This window comes from Sturnira hondurensis, unplaced genomic scaffold, assembly GCF_014824575.4.
Source record: "Sturnira hondurensis isolate 20B ecotype Veracruz unplaced genomic scaffold, ASM1482457v3 Scaffold0004711, whole genome shotgun sequence".
NCBI classification, from domain to species: domain Eukaryota; kingdom Metazoa; phylum Chordata; class Mammalia; order Chiroptera; family Phyllostomidae; genus Sturnira; species Sturnira hondurensis.
Genome location: NW_028077342.1, coordinates 2,023,218 through 2,048,897, shown reverse-complemented (window position 1 = coordinate 2,048,897; position 25,680 = coordinate 2,023,218). Strand labels below are relative to the sequence as shown.

General features: G+C 39.4%; 1 protein-coding gene across 1 annotated transcript in view; it reads left to right on the top strand.

The window, feature by feature from the left end:
• Positions 1-25,680, top strand: part of HEPH (hephaestin) — a 74,020-nt gene that overhangs the window by 12,559 nt on the left and 35,781 nt on the right. Inside the window, exons 3-12 of the mRNA XM_037045988.1 lie at positions 1,002-1,246; positions 2,314-2,526; positions 3,570-3,752; positions 4,738-4,992; positions 7,134-7,302; positions 8,497-8,633; positions 10,894-11,025; positions 12,783-12,994; positions 13,914-14,064; positions 16,368-16,580. Coding sequence (XP_036901883.1) covers positions 1,002-1,246; positions 2,314-2,526; positions 3,570-3,752; positions 4,738-4,992; positions 7,134-7,302; positions 8,497-8,633; positions 10,894-11,025; positions 12,783-12,994; positions 13,914-14,064; positions 16,368-16,580 — 1,910 coding nt within the window. The remainder of the gene's footprint in view (positions 1-1,001; positions 1,247-2,313; positions 2,527-3,569; positions 3,753-4,737; positions 4,993-7,133; positions 7,303-8,496; positions 8,634-10,893; positions 11,026-12,782; positions 12,995-13,913; positions 14,065-16,367; positions 16,581-25,680) is intronic.

The window sequence follows — 25,680 nt, the reverse complement described above, 5'->3', positions numbered from 1 at the left end:
CTCCATTTTATGTTATCGCCCCCTTTGTTGAATATTAATTGACTGTAGAGAGTTGGGTTTATTTCTGGGCTCTCTGTTCTATTCCATTGGTCTATGTGCCTGTTTTTGTGCCAGTACCAGGCTCTTTTAATTACAGTTGCCTTGTAATACAGTTTGATATCAGGGAATCCATAAAAACCTATGCACCCCGATGGTCATAGCAGCACAATTCACGATAGCCAAGAGTTGGAAGCAACCTAGATGCCCATCGGTAAATGACTGGATCCAAAAACTATGGTCCATTTACACAATGGAATTCTATGCTGCAGAAAGGAAGAAGGAACTATGACCCTTTGCAACACCATGGATGGAACTGGGAAGCATTATGCTGAGTGAAATAAGCCAGGCAGGGAAAGACAAATACCATATGATATCACCTTTAACAGGAATCTAAACAAAACAAACAAGCAAGCAAAATATGACCAATGACACTCAAATACGGAACAGGCTGACAGGGTCCAGAGGGGAGAGGGGAGAGAATCATAGGGGAAAAGGGGATGGACTCACATGAACAAGCAGAAAGGACACATGGACAATAACTAAGGGTGGGGGGTGGAAAGGGGAGGGAGGTGGGGAGCATGGGGTGGGGGGTGGGCAGAGTTGGGAATATAAGACAGAAACCTGTACTTGAACAAGCATTAAATTTAAAAAAAGGAACAAGTCCTTAGTTGGTTGTTTTCCCATTATTATACATTAAATTGAGCCATGTGAAATTGCCTTTTTTGTAGGCCTGTAGGCTAAAAGTGGTCAAATATCATCAATTTTATATGCTTTTACTTAATATTTCCCATTATGAAACAGACTCTAACTTAAAGCTTTCATGTTTTGATCAGTATGTCCCACTTCCTCTTGTTCTGCCCTAAACAAAGATAGACATTTTTTTGGTCAGCCTCCTCTAGAAAATAACCCTTTAGAGGTCTGAAGATTGTGGTAAAGTTGTGACTCTCTTTCTTTCTTCCCAGAGTAGCTTCCAGCTTCTTAAAGTCTGACAAGAACCGGATAGGGAGCAGCTACAAGAAGACCATCTACAAAGAATACAGTGATGGCTCATACATGCATGAAATGGCCCAGCCTGCCTGGTTGGGCTTCCTTGGGCCAGTGTTGCAAGCTGAGGTGGGAGATGTCATTCTAATCCACCTGAAGAATTTTGCTACTCGTTCCTATACCATCCACCCCCATGGTGTTTTCTATGAAAAGGACTCAGAAGGTAAATAGATACAAAGGGCTCATAGAAGGTCTCATAGATACAGAGAACGCACTGATGGTTGCTATAGAGGAGGGGGTTGGGTGACTTGATGAAAACTGTTAAGGGATTAAGAAGTACAGATTGGTAGTTACAAAGTAGTCATGAGGTTATGAAGTATAGCACAGAAAATATAGTCAATAATATTGTAATAGTTATGTATGCTGTCAGGTGGCTACTGGAAATATCAGGGGGGATCACTGTAAGTTATATCAATGTCTAACCAGTATGCTGTAAACCTGAAACTAATATAACATTGAATGTCAATTGTGATTGAAAAATGAAAAATAAAAATACAAATCTCCCTTTTATCATAAAGAATTACTTAGATGGCATTTCTATGAAATATTTGTGCTTTGAAAAGAGAAGAGTATGCTCTGAGTATAAGGGAGCATTATTCTAGGGTCAATGTCTTCCAAAAGGTCTAATTTTTCTTTTTAAGAGGGAGTTCAGTTTACTCATCTGTATCTCTCACTATCCCAGGCCAGTGACCTATAATACAGGCACCACAGTGACTGAGGGGAATAGAGAGGGAAATCAGAAAGTCCTGACTTAGCCACCCATTCTCTCTGTATGACTTCTGACAAGTTACTTTTCCTCAGTTTTTCTTTCATAAAATGGGGAAATGGACCAACTGACCATTAAGTTGCCTTTAAAATAAAATTCTGTGATTGTTTTCCAAAGCCAGTGCTTGCAGAAAGGAAGTTCTGTTTTTTCCTGTGCCTCCATGCCACTGACTTTGCATTAGGTTACTACTAGTAGAAGTTTTTGTGGTCACAGCTCCTTCCCCAATGGCTGCCCCTCTCTACCTTATTGTTGACCATGGAGTCTGGGGTTCTTTAGTTAGATATTACCTGAATGTGTGCCCTCCTCAGGTTGTGAGAAACAATGTGCTAGACCTTAGAACTTTACCTTTTTCACAATACTGGACCTAGGTGTCTCATATGTCAGCCTTCTCTTCACTTCTTTATCTGCCAGGGCCCCTCTCACTCACCCTGGGACTGAGCATGTGCAATTACCTCATTTTCTAGGCTCCCTCTACCCAGATGGCTCCTCTGGTCAGCTGAAAGCTGATGACTCTGTTCCCCCAGGAGGCTATCATATCTACAATTGGACAATTCCAGAAAGCCATGCACCCACTGATGCTGACCCAGCATGCCTCACCTGGATCTACCATTCTCATGTAGATGCTCCACGAGATATTGCAACTGGCCTCATTGGACCCCTTATCACCTGTAAAAGAGGTATAGGCTCCAAGGGTGAGGTATGAGATGCAGTTTGGAATATCTATGGGAAGCAGTGATATAGTTAAACTGTGTACATGTTAAACAGGAACCTGAGGAGTGTTAATTTGGAACCATTGTTTATCAGCAGGAATAAACAATGCCAAGGTCCGTTTTCACTATTTTTTAAAATCTTCGAATGAGAACATACTTATTGTTTTTAAAGAGAGGGGAATGGAGGGTAAGAGAGAGAGGGAGAAAAACATCAATGTGAGAGAGAAACATCAATTGGTTACTTCTTGTATGTGCCCTAACTGGGACCAAACCTGCAATCTGGGTAAGTGCCCTGACCAGGAATTGAACCTGCAACCTTCTGGTTTGGGGGGATGATGCTCATCCAACTGAGCCACACTGTCCAGGCCCTTTTCACTATTTTTTCTATTATATTACCTTCTTTTCCTAATAAAAAAACCTTTTTCTACTTTTAAAACTTTTTTTCTAATCACTTAAAAATTTGAATTAGTAATGATGGGAGTCAGGTCACATAAAAGTAAATTATGTCATAAGAGTTTAAGTTTGGATAGGATTGAAAGTGTAGTCATCAGGATTTGGGAAGGATTGTGGACATGGTTGGGAATAGTCTATGTTTAGGGTATAGTAAGGCCTGAAGACCCAGGTGTTATAAGAGTATGGTCAGTTTAAGGCCCTGGTTGGGGAAGCCTCCATCTGCTTCTCTGTTACTGACAAACTGTTTTAAAAACATGTTTACTATATTTTTTCCATTACCATTTAACCTCCATACATCCCCCTTCCCCAAGAAATCACCACTCTGTTGTCCATGTCCGTGAGTCCTTTGTCCTTTTTGCTCAATCCTTCCATTCCCTGACTCTCCTCCAATAGCTGTCCTCCTACTCTCCCTCTATGACTCTGCCCCCACTTTCCTTGTTAGTTCAGTTTGTTCATTAGGCTGCCTCTCTTCCTATTTATTTCTTATGAATACCCCTTGCATTTTACTGTTGCTAAGGATAGGAGGTTCTTAAGGGCACCTTTCTTCCTTGTACTAGGAACCTTGAATGGGAACTCCCCTCCTCGGCGGCAAGATGTGGACAGCTACTTCTTCCTGCTCTTCAGTGTGGTAGATGAGAATCTTAGTTGGCATATCAATGAGAATATTGCCACTTACTGCTCAGACCCTGCCTCAGTGGACAAAGAAGATGAGTCCTTTCAAGAGAGTAATAGGATGCATGGTGAGCTGGGATGCAGTGGCCACACTGTGACAGTAAACACGGATGAGGGGTCTCTTCTGGGTCTAGCATTTGGTGGGTGCTTTCACATATCAGTCCTTTTTCATCTTTACAAGGACCAGAAATAGCAGGTGGTTTTACCTTGTTTTTACCTGTGGGGAAACTGAGGATTACACAGCAAATAAACTGCACAGCTAAAATCCAATCCTAATCTGTCTGACTGTATTAGGTACCTTGCCTACCTAGAGTATTGATTCTGTATGCTCATGCAAGCTAAAAGAATTTCCCACTTTGTGAAGAAAAACAGTTACCTATTAGGGAATCCATCATGTCCGTTAAATTTAAAACTAAGTAAAGGCATAAAAGCCCTGGGGTATGGGCAGAGAAGCGATTTTTAGGGAAAAAAACAAGTTACTTTTGCTTTTGTTTAATTAAGGGAGTGGCTTATTTACCTTTGGTGACAAAAGTGGGCTCAAAACCAGATTGTCCCAAGGGGAAGTAAAAACTCAGAGGGAAGATATAAGAGATAACTTGGATAGCTCAAATTTCTTTTGGATTTTATACCAATTGCTTATAATAACCATGGCAATTAGTCAGCTAATTTGACAATTGTCCTATGGAAATTTTAGAAGGGAATTGGCCTGGAAGGAAAGAATTGCTTACAAAATAAACCACATTCCTTAAAAAGCATCTTCACATTGCTGGGTTGGAATCTTGGCTCTACCAGTTAATAGCTCTGTGGCTTTGGGAGAGAGTAACTTTACCTCTCTAAGCCTTGATTTTCTCACTTTTTGCAAAGGACCATTGATACCTGCCTGTTTTCTAAGATTGTCCATGAGATTTAAATGATATAATGGATATTGTCAGCACAGTGTGCTCTTGAAAACCTCATGTAAATGTTACTTAGTATTATTGTCAGATAGTAAAGTTTTTCCCATTGGGCTGTCTTTTCCTAGTTCTGATATTTTCTTTGGATTTCCTTTTTCAGCAATCAATGGTTTTGTATTTGGGAACTTACCAGAGCTGAACATGTGTGCACAGAAGCGTGTGGCTTGGCACTTGTTTGGCATGGGCAATGAAGTAGACGTCCACACAGCTTTCTTCCATGGACAGATGCTGACCATCCGGGGCCACCGAACTGATGTGGCTCATATCTTTCCAGCCACCTTTGTGACTGCTGAGATGGTGCCCCAGAAATTTGGCACCTGGTTAATTAGCTGTCAAGTGAATAGTCACTTGAGAGGTGAGATCCAACAACTCTGACCCTTGAGGTATGGGAGGGTGGTGGCAATATGGTCATCAGGAATGTGGCATTCTGGGTAGGTCTTTCAGGTGAGACAATGAGGAAAAAGATGAAAAGCTAGACTAGTATTCTGGGGACCCATATTCTTTCCTGGCTCAGCCATTAACTTGAATGTTGACTTCAGCCACATCTCTCTGGGTTTTATCTTCATCTGTAACATAAGATGGTATAGGGATTGATGATTACTAAGGGGACTTTTAAGCTGAGATATATAATTTGCTCAGAGTCCAAAGGAATTAAGACCTGAAGCTATTTGTAGCTTATTGAACAGGAGTAGAGGAGAGATTAGTTTAAAAAGTATAAGTTTTCTGCAGATGATCATGGAGTACTGTGGGCAAGTGCTGACACTCTAGTTGGGACCCAACAGAAGTATGGGTAGAAAATGATTTTCATAGGGAGAATGGTTAAAGTAATGGCACAGTGCATTAAAGAGCATCAAAGGAGAGGAGGAACATATAAGGCAATGGAAAGAGCACTGGATAAGTAATTAGATGGTTTCAGTTGTTGTCTCAGCTCCATGAAAAACTCACTGTAATAATTTTGGAAAAGTCCCTTTCCATTTCTAGGAATCATCCGCCACATTTATAAAATGGGAGATTTGGTCTACATAGTCTCTAAGATCCTCTTCATCTGTCACTTTCTAGAATTAGTTAATATATGGTAAATTAGATGGATGTCAGAAAACTGATATGTGAGTATATGAAAATGGATTTGAGTAGGCAAGGAGTTATAGACTGGTAGATCATGGGTCTGAATGCTAGATTTTCCCCAGTAGGGGCCCATTACCCATGCTCCATCATCCAGAATCTGCCCTTGGCCCCAAAGGTGCTTGGGTGAGTATGAATCCAGATGGAGATTAGAAATGCAGCACATTAGTGGAACAAATAGGGGCTTAGAGACAGATAAGCCTGTTCCACCAGTTGCTTAGTTAGCTTTTGCAAATCATATAACTTCTCTGAGCCTTTGTTTCCTCAACTAATGATTGTAAAAATAATTCCTACCTCATAAAGTTATAATAAGGTTTTAGTAAGATAATATGATTTTGAGTCTTAAAGACCAGGAGAATGTTGAGACAAAACTAGTGGATATGAGAAGAAAATGAGCACTCAAGTTTGCAGTTGAAAGATAGGAGGTTAAGTCTCAACTGCTGTACTGACTAGCTGTGTTATCTTGAGTAAGTTACTTAACCTCCCTGATCCTGAGTTTTTTCAACTGCAAAAGAGGATGTTAAAAGTCTGTTTCCAAAACAGTCTGTTTCACAGGGTGGTTATAAGGATTGAAACAGATAACATATGTAAAGCACCTGACACAGGGCCTGGGCTATATACTTATTCAATAAAAATCAATATCTTTTCCTCATCCTTTTTTGTATCTCAGATTTCTAATTTCTAATTTTAAATCTCTTTGAGATTTTTTATGAGACTCAAATAAGATAATTATCTGAATGAGCTCTATAACATGCCAAGCAAATATAAAAACAATATCATCATTACCACTATAACTCAATGTAACATTTTCTCACATTTTGGAGATACTACTTAGAATGTACATTTTCAAAACAGTCCTAAACCTAAAGCTTCATCTCCCTGTATAGGACATGTTTCATTATTTGGGGAGATTCCCTCTTTAAAATTACTTATTCCTCTTTTTTTTTTAATTTGATGCTCCCACCAACCCAGTGTGGTATATCCTAGTGTCCTCATTTACAAACAAGGGTTAAACTTTACATCTAGAAATTGACTTGCCTATGGTCCTATAGACTATGATAAAGTATGGACTTGTACTCAGGTATTCAGACTTCATCTTCTGTGATATTTGTATAGTGTAAGCCTTTTGCAAAGGAATGAACATATGGTAAATGCATCAGTGGTGCTCAGTAGGTAGAGGTACTTTAATTTCCACCTGGGCTCTCTTTCTTTCAGTCAGGTTCTTAAGGAGTGAGAAAAGATGGCTTATTTGGAGGTAGGGGTAAAAAGCCTAGTGGAGGGTGGGAGGCTGAGACTTTAGGAAGAGGAAGGTGGGTTGTCTGGATCGAAGACCTGTTGGTTGAAATGGGGCCAGCCATGATGCTCTTCCTCCAGATGGCATGCAAGCACTCTACGAGGTCAAGTCTTGCTCCGTGGCCCCCGCTGTGAACCAACTAACAGGAAAAGTCCGGCAGTACTTCATTGAGGCCCATGAAATTCAGTGGGACTACGGCCCAACGGGTCACGATGGGAGTACTGGGAAAGATTTGAGGGAGCCAGGCAGGTAAGATGCATTAGGCTTCTTTTCCCTACTGGTTTCAGTCCTAAACACCACTACTCCCTCTCAGAAATCTCTCACTTTCATTTAGGGGCCACAATCATTGTCTGACTAGAGTTACATAGCACAACTGTTAACTAAATTCTTCCCCCCCCCCCGGACAGCTTGTTTTGGGGAAGCTACAAAGCTTTTTATAGTGTTATGGCATATCCACAGCAAAAGGTCCTAGCAGTGTTTGAGATTGTTCCTGCTATAATTCCAAGACACATTCAGAAAAGTAGACCTTTTCTTGTGGGACCAGATCCATTGAAATGCCATTTTTTCAACTCTTCTTTATTTTACCCATTATTTACCTCCTTGCACCTTCCTTTCTTTTTTGTAGTCTGAAGGATGCATTTAAGCAGGAGTGTAAAAAGGACTCTGAGAAATGTAGGAAGGAGAAGCAACTTACTTTGTGGCCATTCCATAACCATCATTTTGGAGGAATTTATCCAAATTCTCCTGCTTCTCAATAGAGCAGGTTAGTTCCCTATTCAGTTGATAGGCCTTAAGTTATACCTGATCACTGACATATCAGTGATTCTAGGTTTTTCACAGAAGAGGCAGATGGTAGATGACTATGAGAGTTTGGGGGAATATCCTAAGGCACCAAATCATGTTTTCTCTTCTGGCAAGAAAAAAATATAATGCAATGAATCTGCAGAAAACACAGGAAAGTAGGCACTTGGGCCTCAGCATGACTTCTGGAATATCTAACCAGGTTTTCTGAGTTGGTGGGTTTTCATTTTGGAATTGAGGATATTCTTAATGAAGGGGAGAAAGAATCTTGAGTACCTGAAGATGATTAAGGACAAATGTAAGTCTACACATCTCAGAGGGGCAGGATTGGTGCTAATGTCTGGGACTCACAAGCAAGAAGATTTCATCCTACTATAAAAAAATAACTGTAATCATTAAAAATATCCAACAGTACAAGGGATTGCTCTCTTTGAAAATGAGTCCCCTAATCTTGGAAAGGCTGAAGGAGAAGCTGCATATTCTTTGTTAGTGGCATCACCTCCAATGGGTGGAAGCTAAACTGGATGATCTCTGAGGTCTTTCCTAATAATAAATTTCCATAATTTGATGAGACCAAGAGTCATATTGGAGTCTGTTTGATACACAAGTAAATCATGTGACATTTGCCTTCTTATATGACAGTGGCCCAGATAAATTCTTCCAGAAGTGCTCCAGCCGAATTGGGGGCACTTACTGGAAAGTCCGATATGAAGCCTTCCAAGATGAAACATTCCAAGAAAAGGTACAGCTGGAGGAAGATGAGCATCTTGGAATCCTGGGTGAGGAATCCTTAACTTATGAAATTAATTAACTAGAGCCATAAGAACTGGGGAGGACTTAGAAACTGGAGCCTGGGGCAGCTCAGAGGCACACTCTAGACCTGCATCTCCCAAAGTGAGTACCAACAGATGAGTGTTTTGTGCAAAAGAGTTCTGTCTTTGAAATGTATCTGTTACATTTGGGTTATTCATTTTCTTGGTATACAATTGCTCATAGTACTCTCTTACAATCTTTTCTTTCTGTAGGATTGGTAGTAATGTCCCCACTTTCATCTCTGATTTTATTAATTTGAGTTTTATCCCTTTTTTTCTTAGTCCATCTAGCTAAAGATTTGTCAATTTGCCCTGGCTGGTGTGGCTCAGTGGGTTGAGTGCTGGCCTGCGAAGCAAAGGGTTGCTGGTTCGATTCCCAGTCATGGTTCATGCCTGGGTTGCAGGCCAGGTCCCCAGTAGGGGACATGCGAGAAGCAACCACACATTAATGTTTCTTTCCCTCTCTTTCTGTCTCCCTCTCCCCTCTCTAAAAATAAATAAATAAAATCTTTAAAAAATGGATTTGTCAATTTTTGTTGATCTTTTTGAAGAACCAACTTTTGGTTTTATTGATTTTCTTTATTGTTTTATAATTCTCTATTTTGTGTATCATTAATATATTTTATTCTTTCTATTAGCTTTGGGTTTAGTTTGTTTTTCTTTTCCTGGTTTCTTCACTTGTAAAGTTAGGTTGTTGATTTGAGATCTTTCTTTTTAATGTAAGAGTTCATAGCTATAAATTTTCCTGTTAGCAGCACTTTCACTGCATCTCATGTTTTGGTACGTTATGTTTTCATTTTCATCTGCCTCTATGTATTTTCTAATTTTCTGTGTGATTCTTTCTTTGATCTATTGGTTCTTTAAAAATTGTGTTGTTCCCTCTCCATCTCTGGGCTACTGCATTCAGAGCTGACTGTCATGATGGTACTCAGGAGAGATTCTGGGGAGTCTGAGACCTGGGCAGTTGATTCTGAGGTTTCTACTGACATTAAGGGCTCAAAGAGAAAACAATCCAAGATGAGACTGTGGAAAACAAAGGTCTCCTTTCTACATCATTCTTGATTTAAACAGACTGAGCTGATTTCATCAGCAGGAAGATTAGGAAACAATATGTTAAACACTAGGGCAGAAAATGGTAGGGGATGTCCACAGAGCTTCCTCTGGAGGTCTTTAAGTATGGCAGGAAAAAAAACAAAAAAAAAATTGTGTTGTTTAATTTCCACAATTTTTATTAATAAATTATCAATTTTATTCTTTTATTAATTTCAAACTTTATTCCATTTGGTTGAAGAAGATAATTTAGATGATATCCTTTTAGATCTATTGAGGTAGATTTGTGCACATTTGTCCCATGTGTACTTGAGAGGAATATGTATTCCTCTCAACAGATATTGAGAGGAATATCTGTTGTTGTATGGTACAGTGTTCTGTATATGTTAGATATAGTTGGTTTATTGTGTTATTTAAGTCTCCTATTTATTTACTCATCTTCTGTCTGGTTGTTTTATCCATTATTATAAGTGGCATATTGGTCCCGGTCTTGATTAGAGGGGAAGCATTAGGTGGGGATATTGAGTAGAAACCATTCCAGAAACTCTGAACTGTGGTTACAGTTAGCATAAGTCCTCAGGTTGTCTTTCTATTTCTGGTTGGTCTCAAAAGCGACCTATGCTAGGTTAAAGATGGTAAGTAGAGGAGCAAAAATTCAGTGGTCATGGTTAGGCTAGTTAGACCCGGGCCTTGATAGGAGATATAATAATTTTATATGCTCAAAATCTACCTAGAATTGAGGCAAGCTTGGATATTTAGATGGGTCCTTTGAGGAAATGCAACTGTGGAAATTGGGCAATAAAAGCAGGAGAAATAGAATTGGACTTGACGGTGGTGTAGGAGAAAGCCCTAGCTTTAGGTCCTGCCTGTGTTCCTAATCATTTGAATTTGAGATCAATTCCACCTTTCTGAGCTGCAGTTTATTCATCTGTAAAATGAAAATATCCCCTGCCCTGTATACTTTGGAATGATATTTGAGGATCAGAATGAGATAACAGATTTTAATGTGTTTTTGTGCCTATAAATTTTGATGTACTTGGAAGGGATTATCCTTATTGTAAAGAAAGGCGTTTCCTATCTTTTTCACATCCCTTTTCTTTACCTTCCTTTTTTCTGTTTCCATCATCCTTTGTCATGCCTGTTTTCATTTCCATTGTTTCTCCTTCCCATTTAACAGGACCCGTAATCAGGGCTGAGGTGGGTGACACCATCCAGGTGATATTCTACAATCGTGCCTCCCAGCCATTCAGTATACAGCCTCATGGGGTGTTTTATGAAAAAGACTACGAGGGAACTATATACAATGATGGTGAGCAGGCAGGGTCTCCAACTAATGTGGGCTGCAGGTAATAGAAGGTAGGTCTGGAGGAAAAGTAAATACAGAGTGAAGGAGGGAGAAGAAGGCAGAATTAATAGGCATGTGTGGATATTGTTGAATAAATGTATGATATTATAGCAAGGCAGAGCTGGACTCAATAAAAGATATATTTTAAATATTTTCTGATTATAAAAATAACAAATATGTATTATGAATTTTGAAAATGTGAAAATTATAAAATAACTAAAATTATCCGTAGATAAATTGCCATTATATTTTGATATACCTTTAAATATTTTTCTATGCTTATAAAAATATATAATTTATAGATTTGAGATCACATGGTTTGTACACTTTTGTGTCATATTTTCAGTTACCATTATACTTTGTCCATTTTTCCATCCCATAATGATACTATAAATCTTTTAATGACTATGTGATACTCCATCCATGGATTTACTGTAATATATTTATGTTATCCTCTTGTTTATACATGTAAAATTTTTATTATTTTATAATATTGTAAATCATTAGATGCATGAAATTAATACATACATATGGTTTGGATTACTAATTCAGGAGGGAAATAAAAATGAGATTATTGAGTAATTAGTTTCTTGTTTGCTCTGAAAATAATATTAACAATGCTAATCCAAAGCAAAATATCAAAAATAATAAAATCATAAAGAGCAAAGTTACAGACAAATCTATACTGAAAGAACATCCTACAAGGCAACTGGTCTAGTCCACTTAAGAAGTCAATGTCATAGGGAAAAAAATTAAGGAGACACCACCAAGGGCAACATGCAAACCTTGTCTGATCCTGTTTATTAAAAAGTAGTCTTAAGGGACATTTTGGAGATAATTAAAATTTTTTACTATAGACTGGGTATTACATGATATTAGTGATATTAGGGTGTTTTTTAGGTGTGGTAATGTTATTGTGGTAATACAGAAAAATGCTTACTGATTATTTAGAAATAGAATGTCATGATGCTTGCATTTTACTTCCAAATGATTTAGCAAAAGCAAACAAACCAAAACTGTGTGTTTATATATGTGTACATACACATACAACATATAGATGTAGATGAATTTAAAAATGCAAAATGTTAACAACTCCAGGTGGTAGGGTGATTATTATACTAACTTTTACATTTTTTCTGTAGGTTTGAAAATTTAAAGAGTTAGGAACAATGAGTGAATAGATAAATTAATACCATGCCTCCAGCCTGAGGAAATTTTTTTTTCATTCTCTAAAGCCATACTCAAAAGCTAACTCCTTCATATATAATTTGTTTTAATCACCCAAGCCCAGAATGATGATACCTTCTTCTGAACCACTCAAAGATTAAATGGGCTATGACAACAGGTAGTGAATCTCCCAACTCTGGAAATTTTTAAGCAGCGGTAGGGATATAAAAGCAAATAAATGTATGTTTTCAAGTGAGGAATATTCCAAAAAAGTATAAAATACCCTTTTATTCTCTAGGTCTTATGAGTTTGGAAAAGTTTGGGGAAGTTTACATTTCTCCTGTCCATATAACAAGGTTTGGCAGAACTAGGAACCAAACTCTAGTGTCTTGACTCTTACCCAGAATTCTTTTAAATATTCAATATTCCATCTACTGTTGTTCCTGCTGCTACTCCAAAATGCCTTTGTCATTTATGATCTTTACCTCACTGTTTGGAGTTGATGCTCTTTATTCTAATCTATGTGAGTAATGAATTTCATGTTTTCTCTGCAGGCTCACCCCATCCCGGTTTGGTGGCCAAGCCCTTTGAGAAAGTAACATATCGATGGACAGTACCCCCCAATGCAGGCCCCAGTGCTCAGGATCCTGCCTGTCTCACCTGGATGTACTTTTCTGCTGTAGATCCCATAAGAGATACAAATTCTGGTCTGGTGGGCCCTCTACTAGTGTGCAAGGCTGGTGCTTTGGGTGCAGATAGCAAACAGGTATTACCAAGGTTTCTGTCTGAAAGTCTGTTGGGAGGAAGATGAGGCAGGGTTGCCAAATAGGAGTTAAGCATGGAACTAGATTCTAGAGGTGAGAGAATAGAAAAAAATAATCAAGCTATTGAATCAGAATTTAGTTGGTGACTTCAAGCTATTTTGCATATTATTCTTTCACTCACTAACACACATCATACTTAGTCTTTGATCCTTTCTATTTTTTAGCCTCAGTAGCCCCTAGTCCTTGCTCCAAATTCCTAAATCTTCTTTAGTATTTGCTAGTCTTCTTTTAGATACACCCCACCATTTCTAGCTGTGTAGTCTTGCTGGATTACAGTTTTCTCTTTTCTTCAGTTTCTTCATCTATAGTAAATGGTTAACAGTGGAAGAAGATATCTTAGGTATCTGTAAGGATTAATTATAATAATCCATATAAAATGCTTAACACAGTGTCTGGTACATAGTAATAACTCAGTAAATGTTAGTAATAGTAATAATAATTAATAGCATATTAACAATTATAATTACTTTGTCTCTTATTTTCAAAGCCCCCCAGAGCCCTCCCTCGATCTCCTAGCTACCTTTTACTACTTCTCCCAGGTGAATATAGGCTCTCTTTTATCACATTCGGTATTTTTTTCCATAACCTACATCTTGTGCTTCTTTCCTACTCCCTTCTGTACACTCCTCACTTCCAGTCTTTTCACTGTATTCTGATCTCCTTCACCCACCTGTTATTTGAGGTTACCTGAGAAAAAACTGCTGAGTAACAACTGCTATTCTAGTCAGGAGATATGAGATTGGCTCTGTGTCTGGAAAAGGAAATGCAGAAAAATCAAGGATCATTGGGTGTGGAGCATCTGAGTCTACAGCTGCTGAAACTTGTCATTTCTCCCCTTCTTCTCCCATACTGGACCTACAGAAAGGGGTGGATAAAGAATTCTTTCTCCTTTTTACTGTGCTGGATGAGAACAAGAGCTGGTACAGCAATGCCAATCAAGAAGCTGCTATGTTGGATTCTCGACTACTCTCAGAGGATGTCATGGGTTTCCAAGACTCCAATCGGATGCATGGTATGGGGAGTGAGTGCTTTTGTTCTGAGCTATAACTGAGAGGTTATAAGTAAACTTGAACCTTAACTTAATTGTGGCCCATCTCTGAAAATATTGATTCTACTGGTAAGCTATACCCAAGAGAAGAGCTAGATTGAGGGATTAAACCTGACAACAAATCTTATACTTAGCACTTTCTTGGGCTGTTTCCTGTGTTACACAGGATCAGAGGCACTGGATAAAGGTACTATGAAGCGAGAATTCCACAGAAATCCACTATAGACTGAGAAGAGTAAGCTGGGATGACAATTTTCCAGGCTTACATCCTTCTCCTTTTTCTTCCATTGTGCTTGCTCCACGACTTCATACTTCAGCAAAATGGGACTGTTTTTCTCTATATGGATGTACTTTGTACATTTATACTTTCATGCTTTTGCAATGCTTTGCCCTCAAGTTCAAACCCCGCTGCTTACATCTTTGCCCACAGTCTGGGGAAATTTTTTTCATTCTCTAAAGCTGTACTCAAAAGGTAACTCCAATATTTTTTTTATGACTTGAGCCCAGGATGATGACACCTTCTTCTGAACTATTACACTATTGCATATTTATCAAACTATTTTAATAGCAAGTTTCATATACCCGACTATATTTTAGTTAATTGTTACATTGTTTTTTACTTCTGCTAAGCTGTAATGTCCTTAAAGGTGAGTATGGTTTGTTTCTTATCTTTGTATCCTCTACACTGTCTAGTACACAGTAAATGATTATGAACAAAGAAATTACCAATCAATGAGTAGGTGGGCAGATGAGTGAATGAATAGAAAGACATGGTCCCAGTTTTCAAGGAGCTCCCATCATTTTGCAATGAGATGAAACTAACACCCATAAAAACAATATAAAAGAGTCCAAGACATACTATAATTAAGTGCTAAATTGTGTAGAACAGATTTTAAGTGACATTTTAAGAGTTCAAAGGAGGAAAACATTAATGAGGAACAATGCAATTAAAAGATTTCTGAAAGAAGAGAGTGCTTGAACTAGGTCTTGAAGGCTGAATAGATTTGCAATCAGACATTATAGGTAGGTGAAGCAGAATCAGAAGGTTAGCAATGTTCTAATCAGCATTTCAGGGTATTACCAAATAGGGTTACCCATTAAAGCTAATTCCAGTGGATGTGGGAACATTGAAAACGGGCCTCTCTATATTTTTGAGGGGAGTATAGAAGGTGTGAGGGAATAAGGAACAAGTGTTTTGTCTTTTGGCTCCGTCTCTTGGTACTCCTTACCAGTCAGTTATATGAGCTGGAAAAACTAAGACCATCTTGCAAGCCAAGTTCATTCCAGTTGAATTTATGGAACACCTGATTAGTATTGGGTAACATATTAAGTACTTAGGTATACATATACAGAAACAAATGTTCTTCCTCTTAGGTCAATCTAGTAGGGAAGATAGATCTATAAGTAAATCACTGGTTCCTATGGTAAGTCATATAGCAGAATTTTGTTGAGAAAAAGTTTTATGGAAACCAGAGGCAGGATAATATCTATGTTTCATCTATGTAACATTTGAGTTGGAGCATGATGGATGGATGAGTAGCAGTTTTCTGTGGAGAGAGACCAGAGGGAAAATACAATATACTGCAGTGCAAGGAAGAGAATGTGCAGTCAACAAGTGTCTAATAAGCCTTTGGGCATGCAGAGGCAAGTAGAGCCCACAGGATAATTGTGTGTGAGAAGAAATTGGAGGATGAACTGCAGGTAGGGGTACCAGGAATGAGGCTTTTGCAGGAGTTCAGGCCAGAGATGGTGAGGGCTAGAGCCAGAGCAGTGGGTAACATAGAAGACAAGAGGACACAATTTGAAAACAGAATATGAAAACTTGGAGAACCCCAACACTTTGCAGAGGGATGGAGAATGAGAAAAAGATGAAAGAACAATCAAAGAGGTTGTAAGAGAACCAGGAAAATGTGGTGCTACAGAAGCCAAGGAAGGAGAGTTTCAAGAGTGTGGGAATAAGAGAAGTTAGTACTTTTGTATATGTGTGAAGGGGTTGTAGTAGTGGAGAGTAGTTCAGTTTTTCAAGGATGTAAAGTGTGGTGGGAGAGGGGTAGTAGGTGAGGCCAGAAAGGCTGGTTGGGTCCTCATCTCAAAGGGGAAGATCTTCATGAGTAGAACTAAAGTGGCTAAGGGGAGAGGGCAGAGGAGTTGTCGATGACTCAGAAATTTAAAGTTTTTTATAGTGCAGATCTGATTCCATGCTGCTGGTCAGTGCCCGAGTAGTCCGGTTTCATCTCCCTATCCTGTCTTGTGTTTTTGTTTTCCAGCTATTAACGGGTTTCTATTCTCTAACCTGCCCAGGCTGGACATGTGCAAAGGTGACACAGTGGCCTGGCACCTGCTTGGCCTGGGCACAGAGAGTGATGTGCATGGGGTCATGTTCCAGGGCAACACCGTGCAGCTTCAGGGAATGAGAAAGAGTGCTGCCATGCTCTTTCCTCACACCTTTGCCATGGCCATCATGCAGCCTGATAACCCCGGTAAGTACCTCAGCAGCTGGCCCTATGCTGAGAGGCTTTGTTGGGCACGGGGCTGGGTGAAGGGGGCTGGTGAAAAGAAAAGAAGGCTCTTATGGAGGGTAGTTAGGAAATATTCAAAGCACAGTTGCCTTCTCCCTCCTCAATATGCAGTCCATGTGGTGGTTATTTGGATTATCATCTTGGCTGCAAGAAAATTAGAGTGAAATACTAAGGAAGCTCTTTCTGGAACAACATTTGAGAAATAAGGATGCTGCCTGGGGTCAGGAGGGTGGTAGAGGGCACTGGGAGAGATTAGCCAAAGAACACATGCATATATGCATGGTCTGTGGACACAGACAACAATGTGGTGAAGACCAGGGGGAAAGGTAGAGGCTGGGTGAAAGAGGGCAAAGGCGGGAATTGGAAGACATCTGTAACAATGTCAACAATAAAAAGGGCAATTTTTATACATGCAGAGGGTGGGCTTGGCCATGTAGCTCCTTGTTCATCTAGAGATTCCATACAGTTCTTGCTTTGGTGCAGGGAGGTCCATGAGATGTACCTATAAGCACTTCCAACTCTGGTATTCTGTGAGGATTTCTGCAAAATCTGGTTGGGAATTAGGTGGGGGTTAGCTGTAATCATTTTAGAACAAGAATCAGAGCACAGAAACTGCCAGTTCAGGCTCTTTCACTAACTTGCTGTTTAACTTTGGTCTAATCACTCCTCTCTGTGGATAAATTTCTTTCTCCCTCTGTCCATCCCTCTCCCTCCTTCCCCTTTCTTTCCTCTTTTTCTCCCTCTATGCCTTCTCCCTCTCTCTCCCTCTCCTCTCTGTCTCTTTCATTAAGGAATTTGACTTGAATGTTCCTTCAGATTCTATCTATATTTAACATTTAATAATGCAGCAATAATTTGACTTTGCAGTTCCTAAGGTATATACTTTTTCTAGGCAGTAGATGGCAATAGTGCTCGTAAGGAAAAACTGTCAATTACATGCATTTCCCCATAAACTTAATTTTAGTTCTGTAGATTCCATTTGTATTTGAAAAAGTACAAATCCCTAAGCAAAACAAGTCTTTTTGACAATTTATTAATTTCATCCTGGCACTGGATTTAATAGGCATTTGACATAAAGCTGATCTCCACAGACATCTGGGTCCTCACTTTTGCTCATCTACCTTGGATATTTTTTTTTGGTCTGGGAGAGAATTTAGCAAATTAAAAACAATAGTTAATAGAGCTGGAAGAAACAACAGAAACAAGTGCTTTTAGTGAGGCCTGTGGTGAGGAACTTCTAAATAAAGACGTTTCTCTCGAGCCTTGGTCCCAAAGCCAAATTTTAGGCTTAATTTCCTTCCTACAAAATTAGGCAGGCTCTGCAGCCATGTCTATGTGCCTCCCCAGGGCTTGCTCTTACTTTGGATGAGTGAAATTATTTTTGCCACACTGAGACCCAAGGACGGTGGCCTTAGATTGCTTAAAAACATTCTTATCTGGTATGGGGAGGAGAAGGTGTAAATAGGTTTATAAGAGTAGAAGCTTGAAAGGTTACTCTTTGTCAGGATTCCTAAGTTTTCTTACCAGCAAAAGTCAGAATTTATCTCACCATCGCATTTTCCAGACCTTTCAAACTCTTTCTGCTTTCTGAAGAATTCTCGAGTCATAGAATGTTGTAAATGGTAGAACCCATTTAAAATAATTTTTTAGAAAGATTTTATTTACTTATTTTTAGAGAGGGGAATGAGGGAGAGAGGAAGAGAAACATTAGTGTATGGTTGCCTCTCACACACCCCCTACTGGGGACCTGGCCTGCAACCTAGGCATGTGCTCTGACTAGGAATCGAACCAGTGACCCCTTGATCTGCAGGCCAGTGCTCAATCCATTGAGCCACTCCAGCCAGAGCCCTTTAAGATAATCTTAATTCACTTATTTTATTAATGGGAGGAAGAGACAGAGACCTGAAAAGGGAAAATGCTTTGTTCAGATTTGACACGTTGGCTCTATTTTTATTCATTTTCTTCTTGCCCATTCTCCATTAACTCCTATTGAATCTTCTTTCTAGATGTTATTTGAATCTGAGGTCTCCTTCATTCTTCTCCTGGGGGCTTGCTCTCTGATTGAGACTGGGGGAGACCATTGTGAGTAGCTCTTTAAAGACAGGGCAAAATTACTCAGTTAATGGAAAAGCCAGGATCAGAATATGCTTTAGGATTCTAGAAAAAGGAATAGTGATGGAGATTGTTAAATATATATATGTAATAGTGCAGCTTTTTAGATTACTTAAATACATCACCAGAGAGATTGAAGCTGCTGTGTGCTGGAGGCTCACAATTATCTTCAACAGAATAGAGAAACAAATGCTCAGAAAAAACTCAGCAAAGTGTTCAGTGTCTCAGTTGTGTTCGTTTGTTGGTAATTTTTTATCCTGTTCTTGTTGTGCTTTACATTTTAATAAGTTTATATTTCATTGAATAGAAATGACATGTTGTGCTTAAATATCATACTGTATAATACACACATCAACTGTTCAACAGAACTACTGATATTAGAGCTTTAATAGCCAGGAAAAGTGGTAGATACAAAGGGTAGAGCAATGTGTTTTCTCCTTTCCTTTCATCTCTAATTTTCCCTTTTCCTATTTTATTCTTTCTTTTTGTTTTCTCTTGTCTCTTTTTATGCATTTTTCTTTTTCTTCTCTATACTTTCTTCTTTCCTTCTTTTTCATATCCTTCATCTTTTCTTCTCTTTCAGTCCCTTTCTTTATTTTTTGTCTTCCTCTCTCTTTTTTCTTCTTTCTTCTTGTTTTTCTTCAATCTGTAACTATTTTCTCTCCTTGTCTTTCTGTTTTTCCTTCTTTTTCCCTTTTATTTTCCTTTTCTATTACAATTACATTTTCCCTATAGTATAGTAAACATCTGTTTTCTTTCACCTGTTGGTATGAATACTAGGGATGTGAGGATGAATAAGGCAGCTAACATTTAGTGTGAAAGGGAGATAGGTATGTAAACAATATTCATAAGGCTATGATGATGCTGTCTGCCAAGGGCTATGGTAACACACAGGAAGCTATAACAATTTCTGCCTGACTTGTAAAGCTTTCCTGAAAGCAGACATTCAAATTGACCTTTTAAGGATAAGTAAACTGTCATCAGGCAAAGAAAGGAGATGGTTGTGAGGAAGGCATTTTAGGCAGTATAAACCATACAGACAGTAGCGTGGAAACAGCATCTGCCTGGAGAATGTTTCACAGACTGATTTGATTCAATGTTTGTCAACTCAAGGTAGTATGCTAAAAGGTATTTGGAAATGTATGGAGGTACTTTTAGCTACATGACTGGGAATATGGTGATAGTTATACTGTCGTTTAAGGGTTGAGAGTCAGAGATGCTAAAACTTTCTGCAATATGTAGGATATTATTAAGCAATGAAGAATAGTCTCATGCAGAAATCTAATAGCTGCTCTCTTGAGGAATACCAAGAAGTAAGTTTTAAGGGAAAGTCGAATAGCAGGCTTTTGCGAGAAAAGATGAGAGCCCTGCTGATGAGTGGGAACAGTAGCAATGGTGAGCAGGGGAAGAATTTAAGTGATATTTAAGAGGGATGACTGGACTTTGTTGAGGTGCTGCACAGGAAAAAAGGATGTCTGAGGTTTCTAGCTTGTGCCCTAGATGTGGTATCTTTAATCAAGTGAGCAAATAGGGAAGCATGGGTGGGGTACTAAGATTTGGGTCAAAAGTTCTCCTTTGGGGGTGTGCTAAATTTAAGATCCTGGTGAAATCTAGATCATGTAGGTTTCACAGTAGGTAGTTGTGAATCAAAATTTAAAGCTTACAGAACTAGAATGATTTAGATATCCTCACAGTTCAAGTATATGCACATATAAAGTAATAGGAAGGACAACCTAAGGAAAAAATACACATTTAAGAGGTAGGGGGGAAAAGAGAAGCCAGAATAAGAAGGCAGAAAATAATTGGTCAAAGTGGGAGGAGGAGACTCAAACACCAAGGCAGAAGAGTGTTAAAAAAAGAAGTAGCTTAGGCAACAATGTCCCTATGAGAAAACCCAGATAATGTGTTAGTCCAAGGTCACATGCCTTTCCCCAAATGTCTTCTATTTGTTTCCATCCCCTCCAGTTAATCCACTTTCTTCTCCACACCAATCCTTGAGGTTTGGCTTTTTGATAGTGCAATCCAGTCATTCATTTGCAAAAATATTTATTCACTCAACACATTTATTGCACATCATTCATGTGCTAAGTCTAGAGAAGGGGGTAAAAATATAGACATGATCATTACTGTGAGGGATTATCTGCAATAAACACATAAAACACATACATTAAATAAGATAATCTCAGATCGTGATCTGTATTATGAAGAAAATAAAATACAATGATATGACTTCTGGCCAAGATGGAGGCGTAGGTGGAAACACTGTGCCGCCTCACACAACCAAGTTTAAAGACAACAAAGTTTTAGTAACAAGAACACAACCCAAACACAGAAAATTGAACTGTACGGAAGTCTGATAACAACAAACCATTCAGCCAGACCAGTAAGAGGGGTGGAGTCAGCAGCTGGTGGAGTGGGGTCACACAGGGAAAAGTGGCCAGACTGACCCAGGTGCGCAGGCGGCGGTTGGCAGATCCCAGGTGTGGGGTGGCAACAGGTGGACCCAGTGGAGGCACAAGGTGGCTGGCTGACTGTAGTCACACATTCACACTCAGATAAACCAGGCCAAAGAGCGAGCAGTGAGATAGACCATGCAGGCTAGGGCCACAGTGTTGAGAATTAAAGCCTAAAAGCACCAATTGGAAAAACTTTTCGGATTGAGGTGCAGGAGAAGCTCCCAAGCTCACAGAGTTTGTTGGATAGACCCACAGGTTCCTGGAGGGGGCACAGGCCCACACACCTGGGAGTCGGCACCAGGGGGGCCCAGTTTGCTTGTGGGGAGCAGCACAGGGGACCGAAATCTGAGAGAGAGTGGAACAAACACCATTGCCTCTCTCTGACCCAGCCCCCACATACAGCATCACAACCCAGCAACTTGGGTTGTTCCACCCTGGTGAACACCTAGGATCTGCCCCTCAAACATAACAGATGCCGGCAGACCAAAACCTTATGGCTCAAGCAGAAAAACAGCTCAAGGCTCCAGAGCCAATACTTCTAAGTGACCAAGAGATAGCCAACCTTTCAGATGCATAGTTCAAAACACTGGTGATCAGGATGCTCAGAGAACTGGTTGATTTTAGTCACAAATTAGAGGAACATATGAAGGCTAAACTAGGTGAAATGAAGGGAAATGCACAGGGAACCAACAGTGATGGGAAGGAAACTGGGACTCAAATCAACAGAGTGGACCAGAAGGAAGAAAAAAGTGACCAAACAGAAAAGAAGTAAGAAACAAGAATTCAAAAAATGAGGAGAGGCTTAGGAACCTCCAGGACATCTTTAAATGTCCCAACATCTGAATTATAGGGGTGCCAGAAGAGGAAGAGGAACAGCCACGAGTGGGAAACTTATTTGAACAAATAATAAAGGAGAACTTCCCCAGTCTGGCAAAGGAAATAGACTTCCAGGAAATCCAGGAAGCTCAGACAGTCCCAAAGAAGGTGGGCCCAAGAAGGAACACACCAAGGCACATCATAAGTACATTAGCCAAGTTTAAAATGAAGGAGAGAATCCTAGAAGCAGCAAGAGATAGGGGACAGTCACCTACAAAGGAATTCCTATCAGACTGTCAGATGATTTCTCAGAAGAGACCTTAGAGGCAAGAAGGGGCTGGAAAGAAGTATTCCAAGTCATGAAATCCAAAGACCTACAGCCAAGATTGCTCTATCCAGCAAAAGTTTCATTTAGAATGGAAGGGCAGATAAAGTGCTTCTCAGATAAGGTCAAGTTCAAGGAGTTCATCATCACCAAGCTCTTATTATATGAAATGTTAACGGGACTTATCTAAGAAAAAGAAGATAAAAAATATGAACAGTTAAAGGACAACAAACTAACAGTTATTAATAACTACGCCTTTGGTCACATTTTGCTTGCTTGACCAAAGACACTGAAATACAGAATGGGCTGACAAGGTCCAGAGAGGAGAGGGGAGAGAATCACAGGGGAAAAGGGGAAGGACTCACGTAAACAAGTATAAAGGACACATAGACAATAACTAAGGTGGGGGGCAGAAATGGGAGGGAGGTGGGGAGCACTGGGGTGGGCAGGGCTGGGAATATAAGACAGAAAACTGTACTTGAGCAAGAATTAAATTAAAAAAAAATAACTACGCCTAAAACAAAAGCAAACCAAGAGGACAGCTAGATCAAGAGCGGAATCATAGAAGTGGAGATCACATGGAGGGTTAGCAACAGCGGAATGGGAGGAGGAGAAAGGGGGAGAAGGTACAGAGAATAAGTAGCATAGACAGTGGGGAGAAGATAGACGGGGGAGGGCAAGAATAGTATTGGAAATATAAAATCTAAAGATCTTGTGACACATGGACATAAACTAAAGGGGGGAATGGTATGGGAGAGGGTGTGCAAGGTTGGAGGGGAATGAAGGGGGGGAAATGGGACAACTGTAATGGCATAATCAATAAAATATATTAAAAGGGAAAAATACAATGATATGATAAAGTGATTACTTTAGAGAAGTATTTAGGGAAGGCCTTTTTGAGAATGTAACATTTATTCAGAGACCTAAATCATGAGCAGAAAGGAGCTATACGAAGATATCTGAGCAGAACATTTCAAACAGAGATACTAGTGAGTACAAATGCCCAAAGGTGGGAAAAAACATGGCTTGTTTAGGATCAGAAAGAAGGCCAGCATGTTTAAAATGTAGTGAGCTAGGAGAAGAGTGAAATGACATAAGGTCATGCAGGTTGGCTGGAGACTTGCCAAAGTGTTGTAAGGCTTTGTTGACCATAGTCAGTAGTTTCAATTGTATTCTGAGTATAAATGTAACATTTAAAGCAAGGAAGCAATGTGCTCTGCATTATACTTGTTAAAGATAATATTGGATATTATTATATGGAGAATGGTTTAAGTTATATTTGGGTGCTCCTGTGTTGGGTACATATATGTTTATAATGTTCCTGTCTTCTTGATGGAGTCTTCCCTTGAATATTATGAAGTGACCTTCTGGGTCTCTTTTTATGGCCTTTGTTTTGAAATCTATATTGTCTGATATAAGTATTGCTACCCATCATTTTTTCCTGTCCATTTGCTTGGAATATTTTTTCCAACTCTTCACTTTCATTCCGTGTAGGTCTTTTGTTCTGAGGTGGGTCTCTTATAAGCAGCATATAAACTACTCATGTTTTCTTATACATTCAGCTACCCTATGTCTTTTGGTTAGAGCATTTGATCCATTTACATTTAAAATTACTATTGATAGGTACTTATTCATTGCCATTTTCCCCTTAGTACCCGTGTTCCTCTCCTCTCACTCATTTTTCTTCATCTTCTTATAGCAGTCCCTTTAGCATATCTTGCAATACTGGTTTGGTGGAGGTGTACTCTTTCAGCCTTCTTTTGTTTGGGAAACTCCTTATTTCCCCTTCCACTTTAAATGAGAGTCTTGCTGGGTAGAGTAGTCTTGGTTGCAGGACTTCATTTTTCATTACTTGAAATGTTTCTGGCCATTGTCTTCCGGCTTGTAGTGATTCTGTTGAGAAGTCAGTTGCCAGCCTTATTGGGGCTCCCTTGTATGTTACTTCTTGTTTTTCCCTTGCTGCCTTTAAGATTATCTCTTGCATTTATTTTTGCCATTTTAATTATGATGTGTCTTAGTGAGCCTCTCTGGGTTCATTTTGATAGGGACCCTCTGTGCTTCCTGGAGTTGTGTGCCTTTTTCTGTCATCAAATTAAGGAAGTTTTCGCCCTGGCTGGTGTAGCTCAGTGGATTGAGCACGGGCCTGTGAACGAGAGAATCGCAGTTCGATTCCCAGTCAGGGCACATGCCTAGGTTGCAGGCCGGTTCCCTGCAGGCCAACTCCCAGCAGGGGACGCATGAAAGGCAACCCTACATTGATGTTTCTCTCCCTCTCCTTCCCCTCTAAAGATTAATAAGTAAATAAATAAAATCTAAAAAAAAATTAAGGAAGTTTTCCATCATTACTTTTTCAAACAGGCTTTCTGTTCCTTGCCCCTCTTCTTCTCCTTCTGGTATGCCTATTATATGAATATTATTACATTTCATGTTGTCCTGCAGTTCTCTTAACTCAGCTTCATTCTTTTTTAGTCTTTTTTCCTTTTCTTGCTCTTTCTGTGAGTTTTTTCTACTTTGTTCTCCAGCTCACTGATTCAATCCTCTATTTCACCTAGCCTGCTTTTGTTTCCTCCTACTGTATTCTTCAATTCAGAAATTGTATTCTTCATTTCCTGCTGGCTCTTATTCATAGTTTCTGTCTTTTTTTCATTTTGATGTAGTTTGCAGTAAGTTCCTTGTAGTTTCCCTGTAGTTTTTGTAATTCTTAGCTCATTGAGCTTCCTTATAACCATAATTTTGAATTCAATATTTGATAGTTTATTTCCCTCTATTTCATTTAGCACTCTATCTGGGGATTCCTCATTTTCTTTCAATTGGGGGTTGTTTCTCTGTCTTCCCATTTTAGGAGAGACTCTTATTATTTGCTTCTGTTTCTTAAATTGATATGCTTTGACTCCCTGTCTTTGTGGGGTGAATGTCTATGGTAGGAGACCTGTGTGATTCAGTGGTGCAGTCTCCTTGATCACCTGAACTTTGTGCTCTGGGGATGCCCTTTATGCCATTTATGTTGTCTCTCTGAATGCAATATGTTTTTTATTGTTGTTGGGTTGTTCTTTGGTGGCTTCTTCCCTCCATCTGGTCGACTGATAGTCACTCCACCCATCACATCTTGTATGCTGTTATGCAGATGCTGCCAGACAAAACCATAAAGCCAAGGAAACAAACTCACACCTGCAGAAATAACTTCCACACACAATCCCACTATCAACAGCAAATAAACCAGTATTAATAAAGGTGTAAAGAGATTAAGACTATTATAAGAACTTCCGCCAAGATGGAGGCATAGGTGGAAACACTGTGCCTTCTCCAACAACCAAGTTTGAATACAACAAAGGTTTGGAGAAACAAAGACACA